The following is a 21,231-nucleotide window of genomic DNA, read 5'->3' as shown; positions in this document are numbered from 1 at the left end:
AATTCCTCAAAGAATAAATAATGTCAACATATGCGATTAAAAGATAATAAAATCTTTTTCAACGATTGAGATTACTTTGACGGGGATCAAACGAACTAGCCGTTGGAGAATTTATCTTTAAATTAGAGGTCGATGTCAGTCTATTTTTTCATTTGATCTTTGAATCATGTGTTAAACTCTCAAGCTCTCTTGTATATTTTCTGGAATTAATGCAAAAGTCTTTGGGGTTTCAACTTGCGGTGGTGTTCCTCTTCATGAATCTATGGTAACATTGTTTTAATTTCTGCAAATATTATTTGAAAATCGCAAATCAACAACTCTCTTAGAATAATCTGAATACAGATATCTTATTCAGTTTGTTGGATATAGAGTAACATTTTTAATTTTGATTGAATTAGTAGTGTTTCTATTTCTTCAGAATTTTTATTGTTATTCTATTTCTCTACTTGGTTTGATGGTTGATTTAGTGTTTGCAGATATCTCTAAGGTTTTCATTGAGCGTTTGGGGATAGTCCTCGGTTGGACCAGCCAACTCTCAACATATATTTTCTGAAGAGCCTACCTCATACTAACTTCAAGATTTATCTAAAAATTAAACTTTTATGCATGAATTTTTTGGGCTAGTACCTCTCTAAAAAACAAAAATCTTTTAAATATTCTGTGGAAAAATCGATAGATCTGGCTAGTAAGAATCTTAGATCTTCAAATTTGGGAGCGGAGTTGGATTCATACTCCTTAGATCTGACAGATCCACAACTCTTGTGCATAGATTTGTAGATATTTTGTATAGATCTGAAGATTTTCTAACTTGGGTTTCTGGGGTTTTGTTTAGTTTTTGTATATATTGGATTTGGGTGTTTTTGGTTTTTGTTTTACAGGTGTAGATCTGAAATAAGAAAAGGATTTGAAGCTAGATCTAGACCCTGGAGGGCAAGATCTCGCCTTCAGTGATTTGTCCTAGGTCTGAAAATTATTCAGAAGGGACATTCAAAATTTTGATTAAGGATCTCCATAAAGAATTAATTTTTTTTTCAAAAGGTAAAAGAGGTGAAATTTCTGGGTTTTAGGCCCTAGGGGCAGCCCTACTTAGCTGTGTCCTCCTCCTTCTAGGCCTTATGGCTTGCGTCCCTCTTCCCCTACCTTTTTACTCCTCCTTTTTCTTCCTCCCTTCCTTCCCTTTTCTTCCTCTCCTCCCTCCTTTCTTCTCCTCCCCCCTGGCCTTTTCTTCCCTTATCTTTCCTTTTCCTAACAGGCTGCAGCCTTTTCCTAATTATTCCCTCAGGCCTTGCCTGCGGCAGGCCTTTCCTTGCTTCCCTACACCTCTATCTCTCTCCTAATCCGCTCCAGCTCCTTATCTCCCTAAGCTGCAAACCTTTCCACCTATCCTACAGCCTTACGCTGCCTCTTGACTAGCGTGCTATCCTATTTCCCTAGCCGCTAGCCTAACGCTGCTCCTAAACCTACTACGCAACCCCTTCCTAAGGCTGCTAACCCTTAACGCAGCCCCTGAAAGCCTTGCTTACCCTTATTCCTCCACGCCTAAACCCTTTTTATACCTTGCTACCTATCTGCTGCCCTATTTCCTCGTCAGCCCTACACAGCCTCTTCTTTTCCTCCCTAACCCTCTTCCCTCACCTACAACAATCTTTATCCCTGTTAGCCCTCTTTCATTTTGCTGCTAGAACAACCTTCTCCTCGCTGTTGGACACAAATTGTCATTATGGCAATATTCGAGGAGCAAATAGAGCTATCGGAGGAGCCAAGAGGAGCAGACAGAGCCACATATGTATATGTCATATATATATGCCAAAGAAGAGAAGCACACAGAACAGACGAAGGAAACAGAGAAACAGAGCCATCGGAGAGCTTATATGCATGCGTTTAACAGCAAACAGAGCCATCGGAGAGCTTATATGCATGCGTTTAACAGCAAACAGAGCCATCGGAGCCACAAAGGAAGCAGACGGAGTTATCGGGAGCCATCGGGAGCAGAACTCATATATATATATATATATATATATATCCATTTACGTTATCGGGCCTGTAAAACGCATGTATGCATGCTTTAACACTATCGGTGGAGAGAAAGCCCATATATATGTGTTTAACACTATCGGAGGTGCAAACGGAGGCCAAGGCATGTACATAGGCAAATACACTATGGGAGGCGAAAAGCGGACTTCAAACTTTATACATGGGAGCTGTGAGTCATATTGGGTCCGGCACCTCATATCGCATCGGCACTTCGGGAGCGGCGTTACAATATGTCTAGTGGACCATTGCGATCGCCGATAGCGGTTATTGCGTCGACATTTTGGAGCGGAGGTAATATAGTGTTAAGCGGCCATTTTCTTGCGATCGCCGATAGCGATATATATATATATACGCGGACCCGATGCAATATCACAACTGACTTAATATAATATCGCGTCCAGTGGTGGATCGGCCGTCGGCCATTGGCGATGCCATGGTCTTGATGTATAAAGGACCTCTGGAAGTCTAAAGCGCCGATTGCGATTTCACTATTGACCCAATACAGGAATAGGTGTGATTGTAATATTTCCTCAAGTCCGCCTTTTAGTCTGTTTGACTGTTTTTCTCATATTCTCTGTGTAATGGAATTTTTGGCTTGCGCGGGGTGTTTTAAGCCGAAAGGCTTACGATGGCTGTTTTGATGGTTAAGAACGCTGAACGTCAGTTGAAAGGGGTGAATCATGGCGATTATGATTGCGATTGGGACAAAACATCTTCGTTTAACTGAAAGAACTCTATGTATGCCCAGAATCATTGCCTAAAGGAGCACAATTAAGGTAAACAAGGAAGATGTGTGCTCCGTGGATCGTTTGGACCTGTATAATGAATCTACGTGTCCCCAGAAAGTTAGTAAACTTGCACAGCATAGAGGAAGCCGTAGAGAGTCGAGACCGAGGAGGAAGCCTAAGAGGCGGTGTAAGTGGAAACAAATGGATAGAGGTATGGGAATGAATAAAACAGTAAAAACAAAGAACTGTAGTTGCTGTTGTTGTGGTGAAGAACCAGAGTGTGAGGTAGCAGAAGCAGTAGAGGTAGCAGAAGCAGCAGAGGCAGGAGAGTAGGAGTGAAGGAGAACCTCAGCTGAACAGAGATTAGCAGCATACCAGTTTATACCAAGGTTGGGTTGGAGCCCAAGAGGTTGGAGCCTCAGAACTGAACAGGACTGAAGTCCTTAGGGGTAGGTGCTCCTAAGTGCAGAACCATTGCAAAATAGAGTTGGTGCTCTGGAGGTTGGAGCCTCACTAAAGTCCAAGTTGGAGCTTGGCAACTAATCACAATCAGATATATACTTATATTGTATTTATTTCATTGCACTGTGTTGTGTTCAATAAAAGCATTAATTCCAGCTGTTGATTTCTGTGTTCTATATATATATGTATATATATATATGTATATGCTTTTGGTAATAACTAGAACAATTAAAAAGAAATATTGATTCACCCCCCCTCTCAGTATTTCCAACAATTGGTATTAGAGCAGGTTTCTTTATACTAGCCTAACAACTTGAAGAAGGATCTGTAGCCATGATGAGAAATCACGAAGCATCAGGAAGACCTCCTCTGTTAGATGGCACTAACTTTGGTTTTTGGAAAAAGAGGATGACCTACTACTTAATGTCCCTTGGACCTCAAGTCTGGCATTTTGTTCAAAATGAGTATCATATGCCTACCACTCTTCCAACGGATCAAGACGAGAGGAAAGCCTACATTGCAAATGTAAAGGCCTTAAACTTCATCACTAGTGGAATCACTGACTCTGAGTTCACAAAAGTCATGAACTGTGACTCTGCCAAAGAAATGTGGGACAAGCTAGTTGGCTTATACGATGGAGACTCAAAAGTCAAGAAGGCAAAGCTTCAAACACACAGAAGACAATTTGAAAGCTTGAGGATGGAGGATGAAGAAGATATAGCAGCATACCTTCTCCGAGTAGCTGAAGTAGTCAACTCCCTTAAAGGATTGGACAAAAATATTGAAGAAAGTACCATTGTTCAAAAAGTATTAAGATCTCTTCTAGACAGATTTGACTCCAAAATAAGTGCCATAGAAGAAGCAAAGGATCTAGATACCCTCAAGATGGATGAACTCCATGGAATCCTCACTGCCTATGAGATGAGGAAAGGTGGCCCAAGCTCCAAAGATGCAGCGTTCAAGGCTTCAAAGTTAAAGAAGGGGAAAGAAAGGAATGATTGTAGTGATGAGTCCGATGTGGAATCTGAATTGGCTCAATTTGTACGAAAGCTGAAGAAAGGATCTAAGCTTAAAGGCAAGTACCCTCTTATTTGTTTTAAGTGTGGAAAAATAGGTCATTATGCAGCAAAATGTCCTCATAAACATGATAGTGATGATGAAGGAAAGTCTAAAAGAATGGCACACAAAAAGAAAGGGTTCAATAAGAAGAACTTCTTCTCTAAGCAAGATGAGTCTGATGAGGATGAGTTTATGGTCATCAAAAAGAAATCAGATGAGGAAAGTGACCATGATGAAAGCTAAGAAACATTATTCATGGCATTCACAAATGATGATGACTCAGGGTTGGAAGGAAATGTAGATGAACTGTTAATTAGTGCCATTGAAGAAAATGAGAAACTATGGAATAAAATCATTTTTGTCAAAGTGGAAAACGAGGAAACAAGAAGGAGAGAAGATCTCTTGGAAGCAAAGCTAAAAGAAAAAGAAGAGACTTGTGAAGAACGTGAGGCTGAAATAGTGTCTCTGAGAAAGGAGTTGGAGCAAATTAAAAAGGGTTGGAAAAGCTCTCAAATACTTGAGACTATTCTAAAAAGTCAAAAACCCCAACATGGCAAGTCTGGAATAGGTTTCAAAGGAGAATCCTCAAGCACTAAGAACAGTGCGAAAAGCTATGCCGATGCACTTTCCTGCAATCCAAAAGAAGAAAAAGTATGTTATCAAAAGCCCATTCCAGATCCAAAGAATGAAGAGAGAATTATTCCAAAGAGGAACTTGGAGTCGAATCATGGACACTACAGCGAATACAAACCTGTACTCCACCAAGGGCCCATCTCAAATCCAAAGAATGAGGGAGGAGTAATTCCCAGGAAGGAAATCGACTCAAATTGTGGCTGCTTCAACAGGTACAAAACCATCTTTCTTGGACACTGTTTTCACTGTAAAAACTTCGGTCATCAAGCCAGACATTGCATGGCTCACAGAAGTGAAACACCAAAGCTAAAGGACCGAATAATCAATTCAAATGCCCCCAAAAGGTAGGGACAAATCAAAACCTTCAATTCATTTGATCCCTTGACCAAATTTGATCTGATTTGCTCATTTTGCTACAATAATGGACACTATGAACAAGACTACCCACTCAAAGGAATAAAGATGAGTATTAAGAACTACAGCATGGATAAATGCGGGTTGGCTCTATATGCTCAAAATAACGGAAACCATTGGTTTGTGGATAGTGGGTGCTCCAGACACATGATAGGAGACAAAAGGAGTTTGTCTCACTAAGCAAAAAGGAAGGGAATGTGTCCTTTGGAAGCAGATCTGGCAGAATTACAGGAAAAGGAACTGTTACTCTGATCAATGGAAAAGAAAAAGCTCAAGATGCTCTGCTAGTTGACGGACTCAAACACAACCTCCTGAGTATCAGCCAAATCTGTGATCAAGGACATAAGGTTGTCTTCAGCGCCAAAGACTGTGAAATAAGGAACTCTGCATCAGGGGAACTTGTGGAAAAAGGGGTGAGAACACCGGACAACATTTACATTTTGAACAAGATTCAAGAAAATAAATGCTACCTGAGTCAGATAGATGAAAGTTGGTTGTGGCACAAGCGACTTGGACATACAAGCTTCGAAAATCTGATCAATATCAGCAAGATCAAAGCTGTACGAGACATCCCAAGGCTGTTCAAACCAAATCAAGGAGTATGTGGTCCATGTCAACATGGAAGCAAATCAGAACCAGCCACAAAACAAAGGAGCTCTCTACATCGAAGCCCTTGGAGATCAGTCATGCTGATGTGTGTGGGCCAACTAGAAATCAGGCACTCCAAGGAGAAAGGTACTTTGTGTTATTTCTTGATGACTATACTAGAATGATGTGGATATATTTTATAAAGTATAAATCTGAAACTTTTGAGTGTTTTAAGAATCTAAAAGCCCTTATGGAAAATGAAAAAGATTCAAAAATTAAGTGCCTCAGAATAGACAGAGGGGGAGAATTCACATCAAACGAGTTTAGTAAGTTCTGTAATATTCATGGAATTAAAAGGGAATTCTCTGCTGCCATAACACCTCAGCAAAATGGGGTAGTTGAAAGAAGAAACCGAACAATCCAAGAAATGGCAAGAACAATGTTACTAGCAGCAGACTTGCAGCCGAAATTCTGGAGAGAAGTAGTAGGGACAACTGTCTATACGTTAAATCAAACTCAATTGAGACCAAACTGTGAAAAAACACCTTATGAGTTATGGAAAGGAAGACCAGCTTCAGTAAAGTACTTCAAGATCTTTGGAAGCAAGTGCTTCATAAAAATCAATGATGGCTCACCAGGAAAGTTTGATTCTTGGGTTGATGAAGGGATATTTCTTGGATACTCTACACGGAGCAAGGCTTACAAGTGCTACAATTTTTGACTGAAGAAAATAGTGGAAAGCATTGATGTAAAGGTTGATGAAGGACTTCCAGAAAAAGAAATTGAAGAATATGAAGATGATCTTTTCATTGAAGAAGGACCTAAAGAAGAAGAACTTGAAGAAGAAGAAATAGATGAGGAAGAAGAACCTGAAGAAGAAGAAATAGATGAGGAAGAAGAAGAGGAGAAAGAACCACCTCATACCCATTCAAAGATGAAGTTTATCCAGAAATATCATCCAGAAGAGCAGATTATTGGCAATAGAGATGAAGGGATGCAAACTCGAAGAAGGGTGACCATTACACCAAAGAGAAATGTTATTGCTCTTCTATCTATGACGGAACCAAAAACATTTTCAGAAGCAAGGATCCTCATTGGGTAAAAGCCATCGAAGAATAAATGTCCCAAATTGAGAAGAACAAGACATGGGAGATGGTACCTCATCCAGAGGACAAAAACATAATAGGAACCAAATGGGTGTTCAAAAATAAACTGAATGAAGAAGGACAGGTTATTAGAAACAAGGCAAGGCTTGTTTGCAAAGGCTATTCACAAATTGAAGGAATTGACTTTAAAGAGACATTTGCACCAGTAGCCCGAATGGAAGCTATGAGGATGTTCTTGGCTTTTGCTTGCTCAAAAGGATTCAAAATCTATCAAATGGACGTGAAATCAACATTTCTAAATGGGGAACTCAAAGAAGAAGTCTACATGGAGCAGCCAGAAGGGTTTGATCTAACAGAAGGAAAGGACTTAGTCTGTAAGTTGAAAAAGGCTTTATATGGGTTGAAACAAGCTCCTAGAGCTTGGTATGCAAGATTGGATCACTTTCTACAACAAGACTTCAAAAAGGGAGTGGATGGAAGTAATCTATACATAAAGACGAATGAAGTAAGTTATTAGTTACTCTTGTTTATGTCGATGATCTGATCTTTGCTAGCAATAATGATGAAATGAGCCATGAATTTTCTCAAAACATGTCAAAAGAGTTTGAGATGTCAATGATAGGAGAGCTGTCTCACTTCCTTGGACTTCAAGTATCTCAAACCAGAGCAGGACTGTGTATATCTCAAACCAAATATCTAAAAGACATGCTCAAAAGATATGGAATGGAGGATTGTGCACCCATGAGCACACCTATGACAACAAACTGCAAATTGAGCAAAGATGATGACTCCCCTCCAATAGATGCAACTCATTACAGATCAATAATTGGATCCCTTCTATACTTAACAGCTACAAGACCAGACATAATGCAGGCAGTAGGAATGGTGGGAAGATTTTAGTCTGCTCCCAAACAATCCCATTTATTAGCTGTGAAAAGATTCTCAGATATTTGAAAGGAACTCCTGATTTCGGTCTTTGGTACCCAAAGAGCTCAACACTCATTGTTACTGCATACACCGATGCTGATTGGGTTGGAAGTATAGATGATCGGAAAAGTACTAGTGGAAATGCGTTCTTCCTAGGAGACTATTTAGTATCCTGGCTCAGCAAAAAACAGTCATCCATATCATTATCCACAGTCGAAGCCGAGTATATTGCTGCAGCAGACTGTTGTACTCAAATACTATGGATGAAGGAAGCTCTAAAAGATGTCGACATATGTACAGATCAACCAATTACCGTCTATTGTGACAACACAAGTGCTATCAGTCTCAGCAAAAATCCAGTGATGCACTCAAGAACCAAACACATAACAATCCAGTATCATTTCCTCTGTGAGTAAGTAGCTGAACAAAACATCGTCCTGGAATATATTAGTACTAAAGAGCAGATAGCTGATATTTTCACAAAACCTCTTCCTCGAGAAGCATTCGAACATCTGCGTCAAAAGATGGGGGTTATTTCTTTATCATCACTCAAGTTCATTCATAAAGATGTAGTAGGACAGGGGGAGCAGTTTGACAGGGGGAGTCCATATGCATTCCTTTGCCATTGATGTCAAAGGGGGAGAGCAGAAGAATATTGCCATCAATAACAAAGGGGGAGATTTTTGGACACAGATTGTCATTATGGCAATATTCGAGGAGCAAACAGAGCTATCGGAGGAGCCAAGAGGAGCAGACAGACCCACATATGTATATGTCATATATATAACAGAGGAGCACATAGAGCAAACGAAAGAAACAGAGAAACAGAGCCATCGGAGAGCTTATATGCATGCGTTTAACATCAAACAGAGCCATCAGAGCCACAGAGGAAGCAGACAGAGTTATCGGGAGTCATCAGGAGCAGAACTCATATATATATATATATATATCCATTTACGTTATCGGGCCTTTAAAACCCATGTATGCATGCTTTAACACTATTGGCGGAGAGAAAGCCCATATATATGTGTTTAACACTATCGGAGGCGCAAACAGAGGCCAAGGCATGTACATAGGCAAATACACTATCGGAGGCAGAAAGCGGACTTCAAACTTTATACATGGGAGCAGTGAGTCATATCGGGTCTGGTACCTTATATCGCATCGACACTTTGGGAGCAACGTTACAATATGTCCAGTGGACCATTGCGATCGCCGATAACGATTATCGCATTGGCATTTCGGAGCGGAGGTAATACAGTGTTACGCGACGCTTTTCTTGCGATCGCCGATAGCAATATATATATATATATATATATATATATATATATGCGCGGACCCGATGCAATATCACAACTGACTTAATATAATATCGTTTCTAGTGGTGGATCGGCCGTCGGCCATCGGCGATGCCATGGTCTTGATGCAATATATATATATATATATATATATATATATATATATATATATATATGCGCGGACCCGATGCAATATCACAACTGACTTAATATAATATCGTTTCTAGTGGTGGATCGGCCGTCGGCCATCGGCAATGCCATGGTCTTGATGTATAAAGGACCTCCGGAAGTCTAAAGTGTTGATTGCGATTTCACTATGGATCTGATACAGGAATAGGTGCGATTGTAATATTTCCTCAAGTTCGCCTTTTAGTTTGTTTGACTGTTTTTCTCATATTCTCTGTGTAATGGAATTTTTGGCTTGCACGGGGTGTTTTAAGCCGAAAGGCTTACGATGGCTGTTTCGATGGTTCAGAACGCTGAACGTTAGTTGAAAGGGGTGAATCATGGCGATTATGCTTGTGACCGGGATAAAACATCTTCGTTTAACTGAAAGAACTCTGTGTATGCCTGCAATCATTGCCTAAAGGAGCATAGTTAAGGTAAACCGGGAAGATTTGTTCTCCGTGGATCGTTTGGACCTGTATAATGAATCTACGTGTCCCCAGAAAGTCAGTAAACTTGCACAGCACAGAGGAAGCCGCAGCGACTGAGGAGGAAGCCTAAGAGGCGGTGTAAGTGGAAACGAATGGACAGAGGTATGGGAATGAATAAAACAATAAAAACAGAGAACTGTAGTTGCTGTTGTTGTGGTGAAGAACTAGAGTGTGAGGTAGCAGAAGCAGCAGAGGTAGTAGAGGCAGCAAAAGCAGCAGAGGCAGGAGAGTAGGAGTGAAGGAGAACCTCAGCTGAACAGAGATTAGCAGCATACCAGTTTATACCAAGGTTGGGTTGGAGCCTCAAAACTGAACAGGACTGAAGTCCTTAGGGGTAGGTGCTCCTAAGTGCAGAACCACTGCAAAACAGAGTTGGTGCTCTGGAGGTTGGAGCCTCACTGAAGTCCAAGTTGGAGCTTGGCAACTAATCACAATCAGATATATACTTATATTGTATTTATTTCATTGCACTGTGTTGTGTTCAATAAAAGCATTAATTTCAGCTGTTGATTTCTGTGTTTTATATATATATATATATGCTTTTGGTAATAACTAGAACAATTAAATAGAAATACTGATTCACCCCCCCTTTCAATATTTCCAACACTAGCCACCCTTCACTGTCTTCTGCTGCCTCATCTCCACCAAAGCAGTAATAAAAATTGCAGTTCTTACCTTCCGATTGATAACATTTTTATTTGCTGATGATCTGGAGTATTTGAGGACTATTTCTGGAAGAAATCTGAAAGGGACTCATTGATTTTCTTATGATTTGAGGACTGAATTCAGTATATAGACTTGACCTCAAGCTATTAAAGTTTTGATATCATTCTTGCAGAGGTCTGATTTACATTTATGTGCAGTGACTAATCTCATCCGGGCAACAAGTAGCATTACAGTGAAAGGGCAAGTACTATTGGCTGCTGCCACCCTTAATTGATATATATTCTATTACATTATTGAATCACTGTTAGCAATCTCGGTCAAAGTTTAACTTGTTGTATTATATCATCCAAGTGAGAGCATCATCATGAATACAGTTGACTGTCATTAACATTGCATTCAGATTTAAGGTTCATCATAACAATGACTGCATTGTTTATTTGGGCATAAGTTATTAGGCTTGTTTCATGACTGTTGTATCTCTTTTAAGAATCCATTATCTTTAAAAAATCTTTTGAGTGAGTGCTCATCTTGTTCATAAGTATTAAAGCTCGGATCTGATTCCTTAGCAAATTGATCTATTAGCTATGATGGTTCATTTCATTGACAAAGGCATTTAAAGAAGCAGATTGATAATTGTTTGGCTCATTGACTGTGGTTAAAGATATTTCTAATTTGATCATCTCATATCCATTTGCTAGTTGCATCATACAACTCATCTTCATCATACTAACATCTCTTCGCAGCATTGTTATATTGTAGCTTGATATCATTTCTTAGCAAGTACATCAGTTTATCATTGAGTATTGTTGTCTAAAGGCACTGGTCTATCATTTCTATCTTGTGGTTTGCCTAATCATGTTTAATTTAATATATCTTAACATTGCTCATATCGTTAATACTTGCCTTAATTAATAACCAAGTTACATCATTAACAAATTTCCTTGCCATAGATCTCCTAGGCCCTGTGGTTCCACAGGTCTCCCATCATCCATCCACCTACAGGGATTATCCCCTTGAGTTAGCTAGGAGAGAGTCTAATAGAGTGAGTGGGAATCAGAGTGACAACCCCTACTCTGAGCATTGTCGCGGTGCCTAGACACTTTGTGTGACAACAAAACCCAAACAAGGTCGGCCCTTACCCACAGTGTGTGAACTTGGAGCCTAGGGGCTAGCGTACTTGTAAATTTCTATAGATTCTCAAGATAAATAGATAATTCATACATTGAATTAGATCACCTAAGATAACTTGTACAATAGAATGTTCTTATCACGAACAAATGAAATAACAATTAAAAAAATATTCAACACAATATAGGATAAATACATAGCCAACACATGCCACAGATTAGTAGACGAAAGAACACCATGCACTGAACCCCAAAGTCTTTCTATTATGAGAAAAATGTTTCTAGTAGAGCAGTAGCTTAGTATATGCGTTACAAAATTACCTCATCCAAAGATCATCTATGAAAACAGAAGCTAGATAGCTTCTTTATATAGAGAAACCCCTCCAAGTGGAAAGTAACGACTAGTTGGCTTGATCCTTGTCAAAATAATCTCGAATGTCGAAAATAACTTTATCTTTTTTTAATCTCCACCGTCGAATTTTTATTTTTGAGGAAAAATTCTTCTTGAAAAGCATTTTTTATTAATCCAAAAATTAATATTTTGGATTAATTTCCTAAATAAATTGACTTTGACATAACCACCAAGGTCCAAGGGCTCGAATTTTCTTAAAATATCCATTTTTTCCTTGGTGGAAGACCTCCAAAAATTGACTTCTTTTTGATTCACGAATTTTTGATTATTTTCCACTTGGAGAGAAATTAATTTCTTTATAATTTGTTAAACACACATGGACAGCAAACAATGTGAAAGATAAATCATGCAGTGCAATTTTTATTAACAAGTGATTTACATTTATAGTACATATTGTGACTCTTGGGATTCAGATCCCAAGGTCTCTTGGACTGCTTAGTCTTTTCGGCTTCCACACTAACCCTTTAGGATTAGGTATCCAACATTCCCCCCCTTAATCCGAAGGGTTATGTATGAGTCCAAGAAGAGAGCTGTAATACAAAATGTCCAAAAAATGCATGGCAGCACTAGGCCGAATGTGCTCTATGAAATGTTGGTAAAAAAAAGGGCGGTGGTTTAAGGATGACCACCAACACTGGAACGCTTAGTGCAGTTCCCGGAACTCTTCCAAAACTGGCAAGAAACTAAAGTTTTCTGCTAGAGGAAGTGTTCTCAATCTGTGATGGTTTAAGGATGACCAACAACTCTGGAATGCTTAATGCAATTCCTAGAACTCTTCCAAAACTGGCAAGAAACTAAAGTTTTCTGCTAGAGGAAGTGTTCTCAATCTGTGATGGTTTAAGGATGACCAACAACTCTGGAATGCTTAATGCAATTCCTGGAACTCTTCCAAAACTGGCAAGAAGCTGGAGTCTTCTGCTAGAGGAAGTGCTCTCAATTTGTTCCTGGAATGCTTCCGAAACTGGCAAGAAGCTAAAGTCTTCTGCTAGAGGAAGTCCCAGATTGCCAACTGAAGGCATGTTCAGGCATCTTGTCTCTGGCTACAACTCTGAAACTGGTGTGGCAGGTTGTGGCTCAGGCTCGCTTGATGTGACTTTGAAGCTTGTAGATGACCATCATTTCCCCCCCTGTCAGATACAAGGTGAGAAGATGGAGAAAACTCAACTGCAAGACTGTTTAATACTCTGGAACAAGTTCTGACATGTGTTTGGAATATCTTCTTGGCTGTTGATGCCCACTGCCAAGAAGCGATCCATCCAAGATGAATCTTTGTTCTTGCAGGGCGTTTGTTTTTGAAGCATCTGTGTGAAGAATGGCTGGTTTTATGACAATGCTTACATGGATGAAGATCAAAACAGTGATCTTTCAGATGGCCAACTCGATCACAGTGTTGGCATTTCTCAATCTGTTGTTGTTGTTGTTGCTGTGGAAGAGGGGCAGAATCTGGAACAGCTGAAGGTGAGCTGTCATGAGGAGCAGGTGAACTGTCATAAATGAATCCAGCACTCTGAAACTGAATGGGCTTGGCATAGTCTGGAATATGAAAGGACAAGTCCTTGTCATATCCAAGACCAGTTCTGTGCTTGTTGTGGACAAGCTGTTCCCAAGGTCTGATGATGGGCTTGGGAAATGCAGACTGAGTTTCTGCATCTGCATGTACAACTGCTGCTTTATAGGATTCTGGATCTGATTGAACTGTAATATTATTGTCTTGCTGTTTATGGGAGTCTGTTTCAATCTTCTGAACAGAAACAGGTTCAGAATGATGACTCCACTGCTGTAATTCTTCCTGCTGCAGTTTTGATTCAAGCTGCAAAAACTCTATCTTTTCTTGTGCATATTGCAGACATGTTTGAATGTCTGAAAGAGAGGCTTTGTTAATTTTGACTGTGCTGTTAGCAGTGGACATGATTAGAGTTCTCAATAACTCTAATGTTCTTTCAAGCTTAGCCATTTTTCTACACCTTAAAAATCCTCCAAATCCCACAGAAAAAAATGTAAGCTGCTAAATATCTTCAAGTTGCACAAGAAAACCCTATAACTTAAAGAGAAAAATCAACCAGAGATTATTTGAAACTCTATATTCCTTCTGGAAGCTTCGGAATGCAAAAAGAATAAAAAATCCACGAATACCAGCAATGGAGACACGGCTCAAACTCCACGAATATACATAAGGGTAGCTTGACCTCTTCCTTCAATAATAAATCCAAGAATAATAAACAGCAAGAATGAGAGGCTCAAAGTCCTTCCGACACAGATACAATAGATATGTTCCTCCTTTCCTTCAATCCAAAACAATATGTACACCTCGATTACGCTGTAAAATCACTGTGCAGATTGAGTCCTTGTGAAACAAACCAGGAATCTTAGCAAATGAAAGCAACAGTCATCTTCGCTGCGGTAGGGACGAACAAACTAGAGGATTTCTTGAGCTCTGCAATAAGATTTATCGAAGTTTTATTGAGGTTTGCCCAGAGGATTTATTGACATCTGCCTAGACTGCGAACAAGAGGATTTTTAGCCATCTGCCGACATATTTCTCGACATCTGCCTACACTGACCTTCGAGTAGACTGAACCTTCGAAATGTTCCTTACCATGGTCGAATTGATTTATGATACGAAATTATCCATATTGGTTTCGCAGATTATTATGGATTACCAATTATACCCAATTCTATGCATTTCTCTGTTTGCAGTCATCACATGGCTTGTGTTGAAGCACCTCCTCATCTGTTTCGTTTCCCACAGACGGCGCCAAATGTTGAAGGACCTCTCGGAAAGAGGCCTCATCTGCAGGCAGGTTTCAAGGAGGCTTCTGCCCTCAGTTTAAGGAATTTGAGCTGAGAGCATGGGCATTCTGCCAGGGATACTGAAGTCGTGCCGCCTTTTTTGAGATCAATTGATACACATAAATTTTATTCGCCCCGTGTTGAAGGGTCTGGAGGAGCTTTATGTGGTAGGCAAGATTTAATTCCGCATCAAAGCTACTGATCAACAGGCGTTATTGGTTTCCAGAATTGACAAAGAAATGGGGGAATTTAAGAAATGGAAGCGGTGTAATTCACTTCCATCACCAATAAATTCCTTGGACGATGGGTGCCTAATGCGCATATTTTCTTTTTTCTCCCCTTTGCTAGATCGATCTAGTGCTGCAAGGGTTTGTTCTAGGTGGAGACATCTGGCATCAACAGAATAAATGCTTTTGCTTCAATCCAAACAAAATTATTCCTATAAATAATTTTGCGAACAATAATAACAGCGGTCAATTGGGAGTAGCAGGGAGAATCAAAACAACTTGACCGGAACTGAACAGAAGTCGACTCCAGCCACTGGAAGAGTAAATTCATATGAAACTGCTGCATCCTCTAAAATTTAAATCATTTTGAGTGGTTGCTTTGGCCATTAGCAAGAATGTAGCCACTAATATTATAAAGGGAGGAATTCATGTTTCCAATCTCTGTGCGTAATGCCTTTATCCTCCATGTTATCTTCTTGGACCGAAGCTGTTCTATTACTTCTTCTTCTAAGATAAGCCGCCACCGAAGTCGGGCTCCTTCCTCTTTCTTGGACACTTTCCACTCCCCTTCGGCCTTCGAGTACTCAGAAAAACAAATGCCGCATCTTCTTCGCGACGCTGCGTGCAGCAGTACAGCTCGGAAAACACCACTCAAGCTCCGAAAACGCCATTAATGTTGGGGAAACACCATGAATGCTTCGAAAGAAGCTTCAACAATAGTGGAAATATGCATAGTATACAGGGATTTCAAATGGTAAATGGCATAGAAAGGTCATCGGATCGAACCTGTTCGAAGGTGGATAACTGAAGAATGAATCCTTCAAAACGGAATGTCACTGAATGCACCGTATTCTCATCGAAATCTACAGAGAGCGTCTACAGAGAGCGTCTCTACCGTTCGAGTTCAGGTGGTGTGGTATCATTATTTAAAATTCAGTATGCAGATTATTGTAAAGATATACGCTGCAAACCCTGCAGACCCTGCAAAGAGCAGATTTGTCAGGATAGAGAGCAGAGAGCGTATGCAGCGCTGGTGCGCCAGGGAGCAGAGGTGTGTCAGGCAAACGCTCAGGCAATGCGCTCAGAGAGCAATCAACTTATTCGGATGAACAATGCAAACGTTCCTCTGTCAAGTGAATGTCAGGCGCAGGTAAAGAATGGCACAAATTTCGCTGGGTGAAGGAGCGTTTGTGTGCAGAGAGCAGCGTATTAAATGCAGGTGGAGCAGCGCTTTTAAATAGGGCATTTATGGACAGAGAACGCAGGTCTCATAACGGCTTGGACAGATGCGTTATATGGCAGAGGCAGAGGCAGCATGTCAGGAGCGCTGGAAAAGAATATGGCAGAGGGCCAGGACTGACATGCACATAACAGGCCACAGAAAAACAAGCGGCTCCGATACCATGTTAAACACACATGGACAGCAAACAATGTGAAAGATAAATCATGCAGTGCAATTTTTATTAACAAGTGATTTACATTTATAGTACATATTGTGACTCTTGGGATTCAGATCCCAAGGTCTCTTGGACTGCTTAGTCTTTTCGGCTTCCACACTAACCCTTTAGGATTAGGTGTCCAACATAATTATTTCTTGACTCTAAATTAATTAATTTTTTGGTTTAGGATTTTTATTTAATTTAGCCAAAAAAATTAATTAATTGACTTTAGAGGGGATTTAATAATTTTTCCACCCTCAAATATTTTAGCCATGGTTTTTGATTGCGAGGTAACATGCACTAAAATAGTTTTTACGTCAAAATATTGCAATTAATTCAACCCTTAGAAATGGAAATACACATTTAGACCAGACCCTCAAGACATTACCCAATTCTGTGACACAATATGATCTAGTATGAAACCAAGTGTGTTTATAATAAAATAATTTAGCCATGGTGTTCTGATTATAGGGGACCATGCACTAGAATTATTCCTAAACACACTTTTACAATAGACTCGATAAACACTAGGACTCACCTAAGACCTTGTCAACGAATTCCACCCTAGCTTTGGGGTTATAGCTGGAAGAAAAAACTTTGCCGATTAGACGTGTTTACAAACACACATAATTTGGGGAGGTTAAAAGACTTCCTAGGATGAAATCCTTTGACAAAATTAGAGGCTTACCTAGGTGTTGTTACATAATTTTACTGGTCATACCAACATTATTTACAAAAAGCTTTGCAGAAATTGGGTTTACAAGGATGAATTTCATGATGACTGATGACTTTGATCTTCAAAAAATTTTCTCCACTTCTTTGTACTTTGCTTTCTCAGGCTGTTGACAAAGTGTGGTCAACAAGGATGATTATGCCTTTAGCCCTATGAAGTGCTTCTAGCCCCCAAGGGGAAGGACATTTCATAGGTATACTCATCAATCCATAGGTGCATGTGATAAGGTGGTGATGGAATGGGCAAGACTTCAAGGAAGATGGCCATAGCCATTTAGCAACTGGAGGAGGTCCAACATTTGTAAGTGCTATTATGAGAAGAAGGAGCAACTATGGAGGCATGAATTATCCCTTTCCTTGGCCTACTTTTTCCAACCCTCTAGTGCGCCTTTTACTTTAATGATTTTTCTTTCTTTCTTGCATAGCTTCGGAGGCCCAACTTTCTTTACACTTTTTTAATACTCCTTAAAGATGTAGCAGTTTATCGCTCATCAAGGTTGGGACATTCAAGAGCTCCCTTTAGATAAAGCATGAAATGCTGAAGAACTGGGTGATGGCTAATGAGGGGGGTAGATCTCATGCTAGGTTTGTGCCCACGTGCTTACTATGTCCCAACCACATTTTACATTTTTCATTTTCATTATTTGTGGGTTCACATGCTTTTCTCTTTCTTTCAATTGCATCAACCTCTTGGGGCAAACTTTTGGGCCGGTGCTAGTCTTAATGACAAATGATAATCAACCTAAATAATGGATGTGGATAATAAGGAAAACATGAAAGTGTTAAGTATGGATTACCTTGGGCACACCACTTTAATAAGTGCCTCCTATTATTGCCGCTCCTGAAGGAAGGACCTCATGGGAGGTCACACTGTACTAGGAGCAAAGGATAACCTCCTAGGTAAAACATGGGAACAAGGGTACAACCAAGAGCGGTCAATCATCCACCTTGGCCTGCGATCCATATTAGTAGGCCCCAAAACATTAAATGAAAAGACATGATTACATAAATGGTTAGTGTATGTTCCGATAGGTGACCCACCTACCTTTGAAAAGTATGCCAGATGGGAGAGATCACTGACGGGAGCATAGGTGAACTTGAAGAGCTTTGATGTAAATCTATTTATGGGCCATCAAAGGGCTGTTGACTGGCTCCCTGACCAAATGGGAGAAATTTTTTCTCCTGTGGGTTACCCACTTTTGGTGGGTAACAAGCCCTACCAGGGAAGCCGTCCTTGTGTTGGACTGTGTCCTTCACTAAGGAGAGGGGAGTAGTTGCTGAGGTGACAGTGGTAACACTCCTATGTTTTGCACATAGTTTAGATCTCCTAGTGAGGCTTCGCAGTAGGCTGCTAGATTTTTCTCTTTTGTTTGTTCTGATATGTTATCATAATGTTTGATTTGTTAAATAAAAAATAATGTAGCTGCTATTTTTTAGACTATTGGGTATGGAGAAACAATTGCTGGATAGGACATTTGGTTGACTCTAGCTTATTGGCAGTTTGTTCATGTTCTTTCTTCAGTGCAAAGCACCTTTTTATTAAAAATATAAGCAGTGTTTAATGCTTAATCCTTGCAGATAATTTGAATGGTGCAAACGTCGTAGGCAGGACTGTGAGAGTTGATCATGTAGCAAATTACAAGAAGAAGAAAGAAGAGGATGAAGAGGAAGAGCAGAAAAAAAGGGAGGAACGTGGTGTTTGCTATGCTTTTCAGAGAGGTGAATGCAACCGTGGGTCCGCTTGCAGATTTTCACATGATGAACAAGTAATATGATTCTCTCTTTGTCAAGGAAAAGTGTGAATAGTTTTTTATTTTCACGTTTTGTTGGGGAAAGATGTAAAATATTGAAGGAATGTGTTTGAGGCAGTGGCAAATATCACCAATTTCTCCCAGTATTTCAAAATTTTTCCGGAGTTTTTTCAGGTTGGCAATTTGCGCAGTATTTTCTGAGTCTTTTAAGTCCGATTTTTTTGTGGACATTTTCTGATAATTTCCAATACTTCTCCAATATTTCCAGTAGGTTTCTTTCCAAACTGCAGCGATATATTCCCTGAAACATAATTTGCAACATTGGTTTTAGGCCATGTCAATAAATAACAGTAGCCACCATTTTATAGATGTTTAGGCTTGAACGTTGTAATGTTTATAGAACCACCATACACATGCTCGGAAACATTGAACTGAATTTATGTGATTGCCCCTATCAATCTTGCACTGTCTTAATCACAATAGAAGAGCATGCGCTATATGTAATAACTTCCTTTTGTCCATAATTCATCACCTTGTTGCTGCTTCCTTCTATCTTTTCTTTTTGCTGATTGTTGGATATCATAGTTGTATTTTGTACAAACATGCTAACAATGCATTTCAGCTATCTGTTGTATATTATGCCAGTTTATTCGTTGATAGGAACATGAGGGGGTGACACAGAGAAGATTGACTTTGAAAATTATTTTTTATATTTCTTACAACAGTCTCTTAGGAATTGTTCTGTCTCTCCATGTAGGAGCCAGGCAGTCTTAATATTTGCTTCATACATCTAAACCTAACGTTTAAACATTTCTCTCATAATCTTGGGTTGAAATATGCAGAGTTTAGGTGATCATCCTAATTGGAAAAGGGCTTAGCAACAACATTTAGGTTGTCTTCTTGATGGTTTTACCTTTCAGTTTTCTTCAATCTTTGATGATCAAAATTGTCAATCATTTTTATGCTTATTAAGTTGTGTGCTGTTTGACATGTTATTGACAGAGAAATGCAAATACTGGTTGGGGTGGCAAAGACAGTGGTCCAAGATGGCGGCATGATCAATATGATCATTCGTCCCAAGGAGGGCAACAGTTAAAACCTAAAGATGATAGCAGAGGTGGTGATGTCAGGTCAAGACATGGCATTCAAGAAGGGGATAACAGGTCAGTACCTTCAGGAAAACCTGGCCAAAGGAAAAAAGATGATGGCAGTCAAGACATCCTTACTGCAAGACATAAAGAGACAACTTCAAAAGAGGACGTTAGACAGTCAAGAAATGACGACAAAAGAGGAAGCCATAATAGATTAACAGAAGAGGAGGGTGGTATCTCTAGGCATGATGAAAGTCGCTACATGGATAAAGCAACTGGTAGTAAGAATGATCATAAGAGGAGAGGATTTGGTTCAGGATCAACTGATGCTAATGAGAGAGATGAAGAAAGGAGATCAAGGGATCACAATAGAAAAACTTATGATAGAAATAAAAATGATAATGACAGGAGAGAAGAAAAATACGTTGGCTTGGGGTCAAGAGATGCTGATGAAGAAAATGAGGATAAGAAGTCAAGGGATCACAGTAAAAGAGATTATGATAGGAATGTAAAGAATAATGACAGGAGAGAATCAAGATACTTTGGCTCAGGGTCAAAGGACACGGACGAGAGAAATGAAGATAAGAGGTCAAGAGATCACAGTAAAAGAGACTATGATAGAAATGAAAAAGATAATGATAGGAAAGAAGTAAAATACTTTGGTTCAGTGTCGAGGGAATCTGAGGAGAGACATAAAGATAAGAGATCAAGGGATTACAGTGAAAGAGGTTATGATAGAAATGAAAAAGATAATGACAGGCGTGAAGCAAAATATCGCAGGTGAAATTGTTATCCTTTATTCCCAAGATTGGGCATATATACAACATAGTAACATGATGCATTAATATGTTCAAAGTTTATTTTTCTGGTTTAAATATGTAAAATGGAATATCGAGTGTTTGAAAGAAATCCTTCTCGCTTTCAGGCTAATAATGCTTCTTGTACACAAAAACAAAATTACAAATACTTACTGATTCTCTGATATCCTTGTCATAATACTTCTTCTATTGCCTTTTTATGCAAATGCATCTTTTCTCCTTGCATATTTGACACTTGCTAATCCAATTGTTAAGCCAATGGTGTAGTTCATG

General features: G+C 39.6%; 1 protein-coding gene across 1 annotated transcript in view; it reads left to right on the top strand.

Annotated features, from left to right (window-relative positions):
- Nucleotides 1-20,932, top strand: part of LOC149210310 (uncharacterized) — a 145,091-nt gene extending 124,159 nt beyond the window's left edge. The window contains exons 3-4 of the mRNA XM_089396679.1: nt 18,877-19,064; nt 20,052-20,932. Of these exons, the coding sequence (XP_089252805.1) occupies nt 18,877-19,064; nt 20,052-20,924 (1,061 nt within the window). The 3' untranslated portion in view covers nt 20,925-20,932. The remainder of the gene's footprint in view (nt 1-18,876; nt 19,065-20,051) is intronic.
- The last annotated feature ends 299 nt before the right edge of the window (nt 20,933-21,231 follow it).

Source organism: Pinus tabuliformis, chromosome 1_2 (assembly GCF_031772625.1).
Source record: "Pinus tabuliformis cultivar Carrire ecotype Pingquan chromosome 1_2, CPIR1, whole genome shotgun sequence".
Classification (NCBI taxonomy): domain Eukaryota; kingdom Viridiplantae; phylum Streptophyta; class Pinopsida; order Pinales; family Pinaceae; genus Pinus; species Pinus tabuliformis.
The sequence above is the reverse complement of the archived record's forward strand: the minus strand, read 5'-3'. Positions and strand labels throughout refer to the sequence as shown.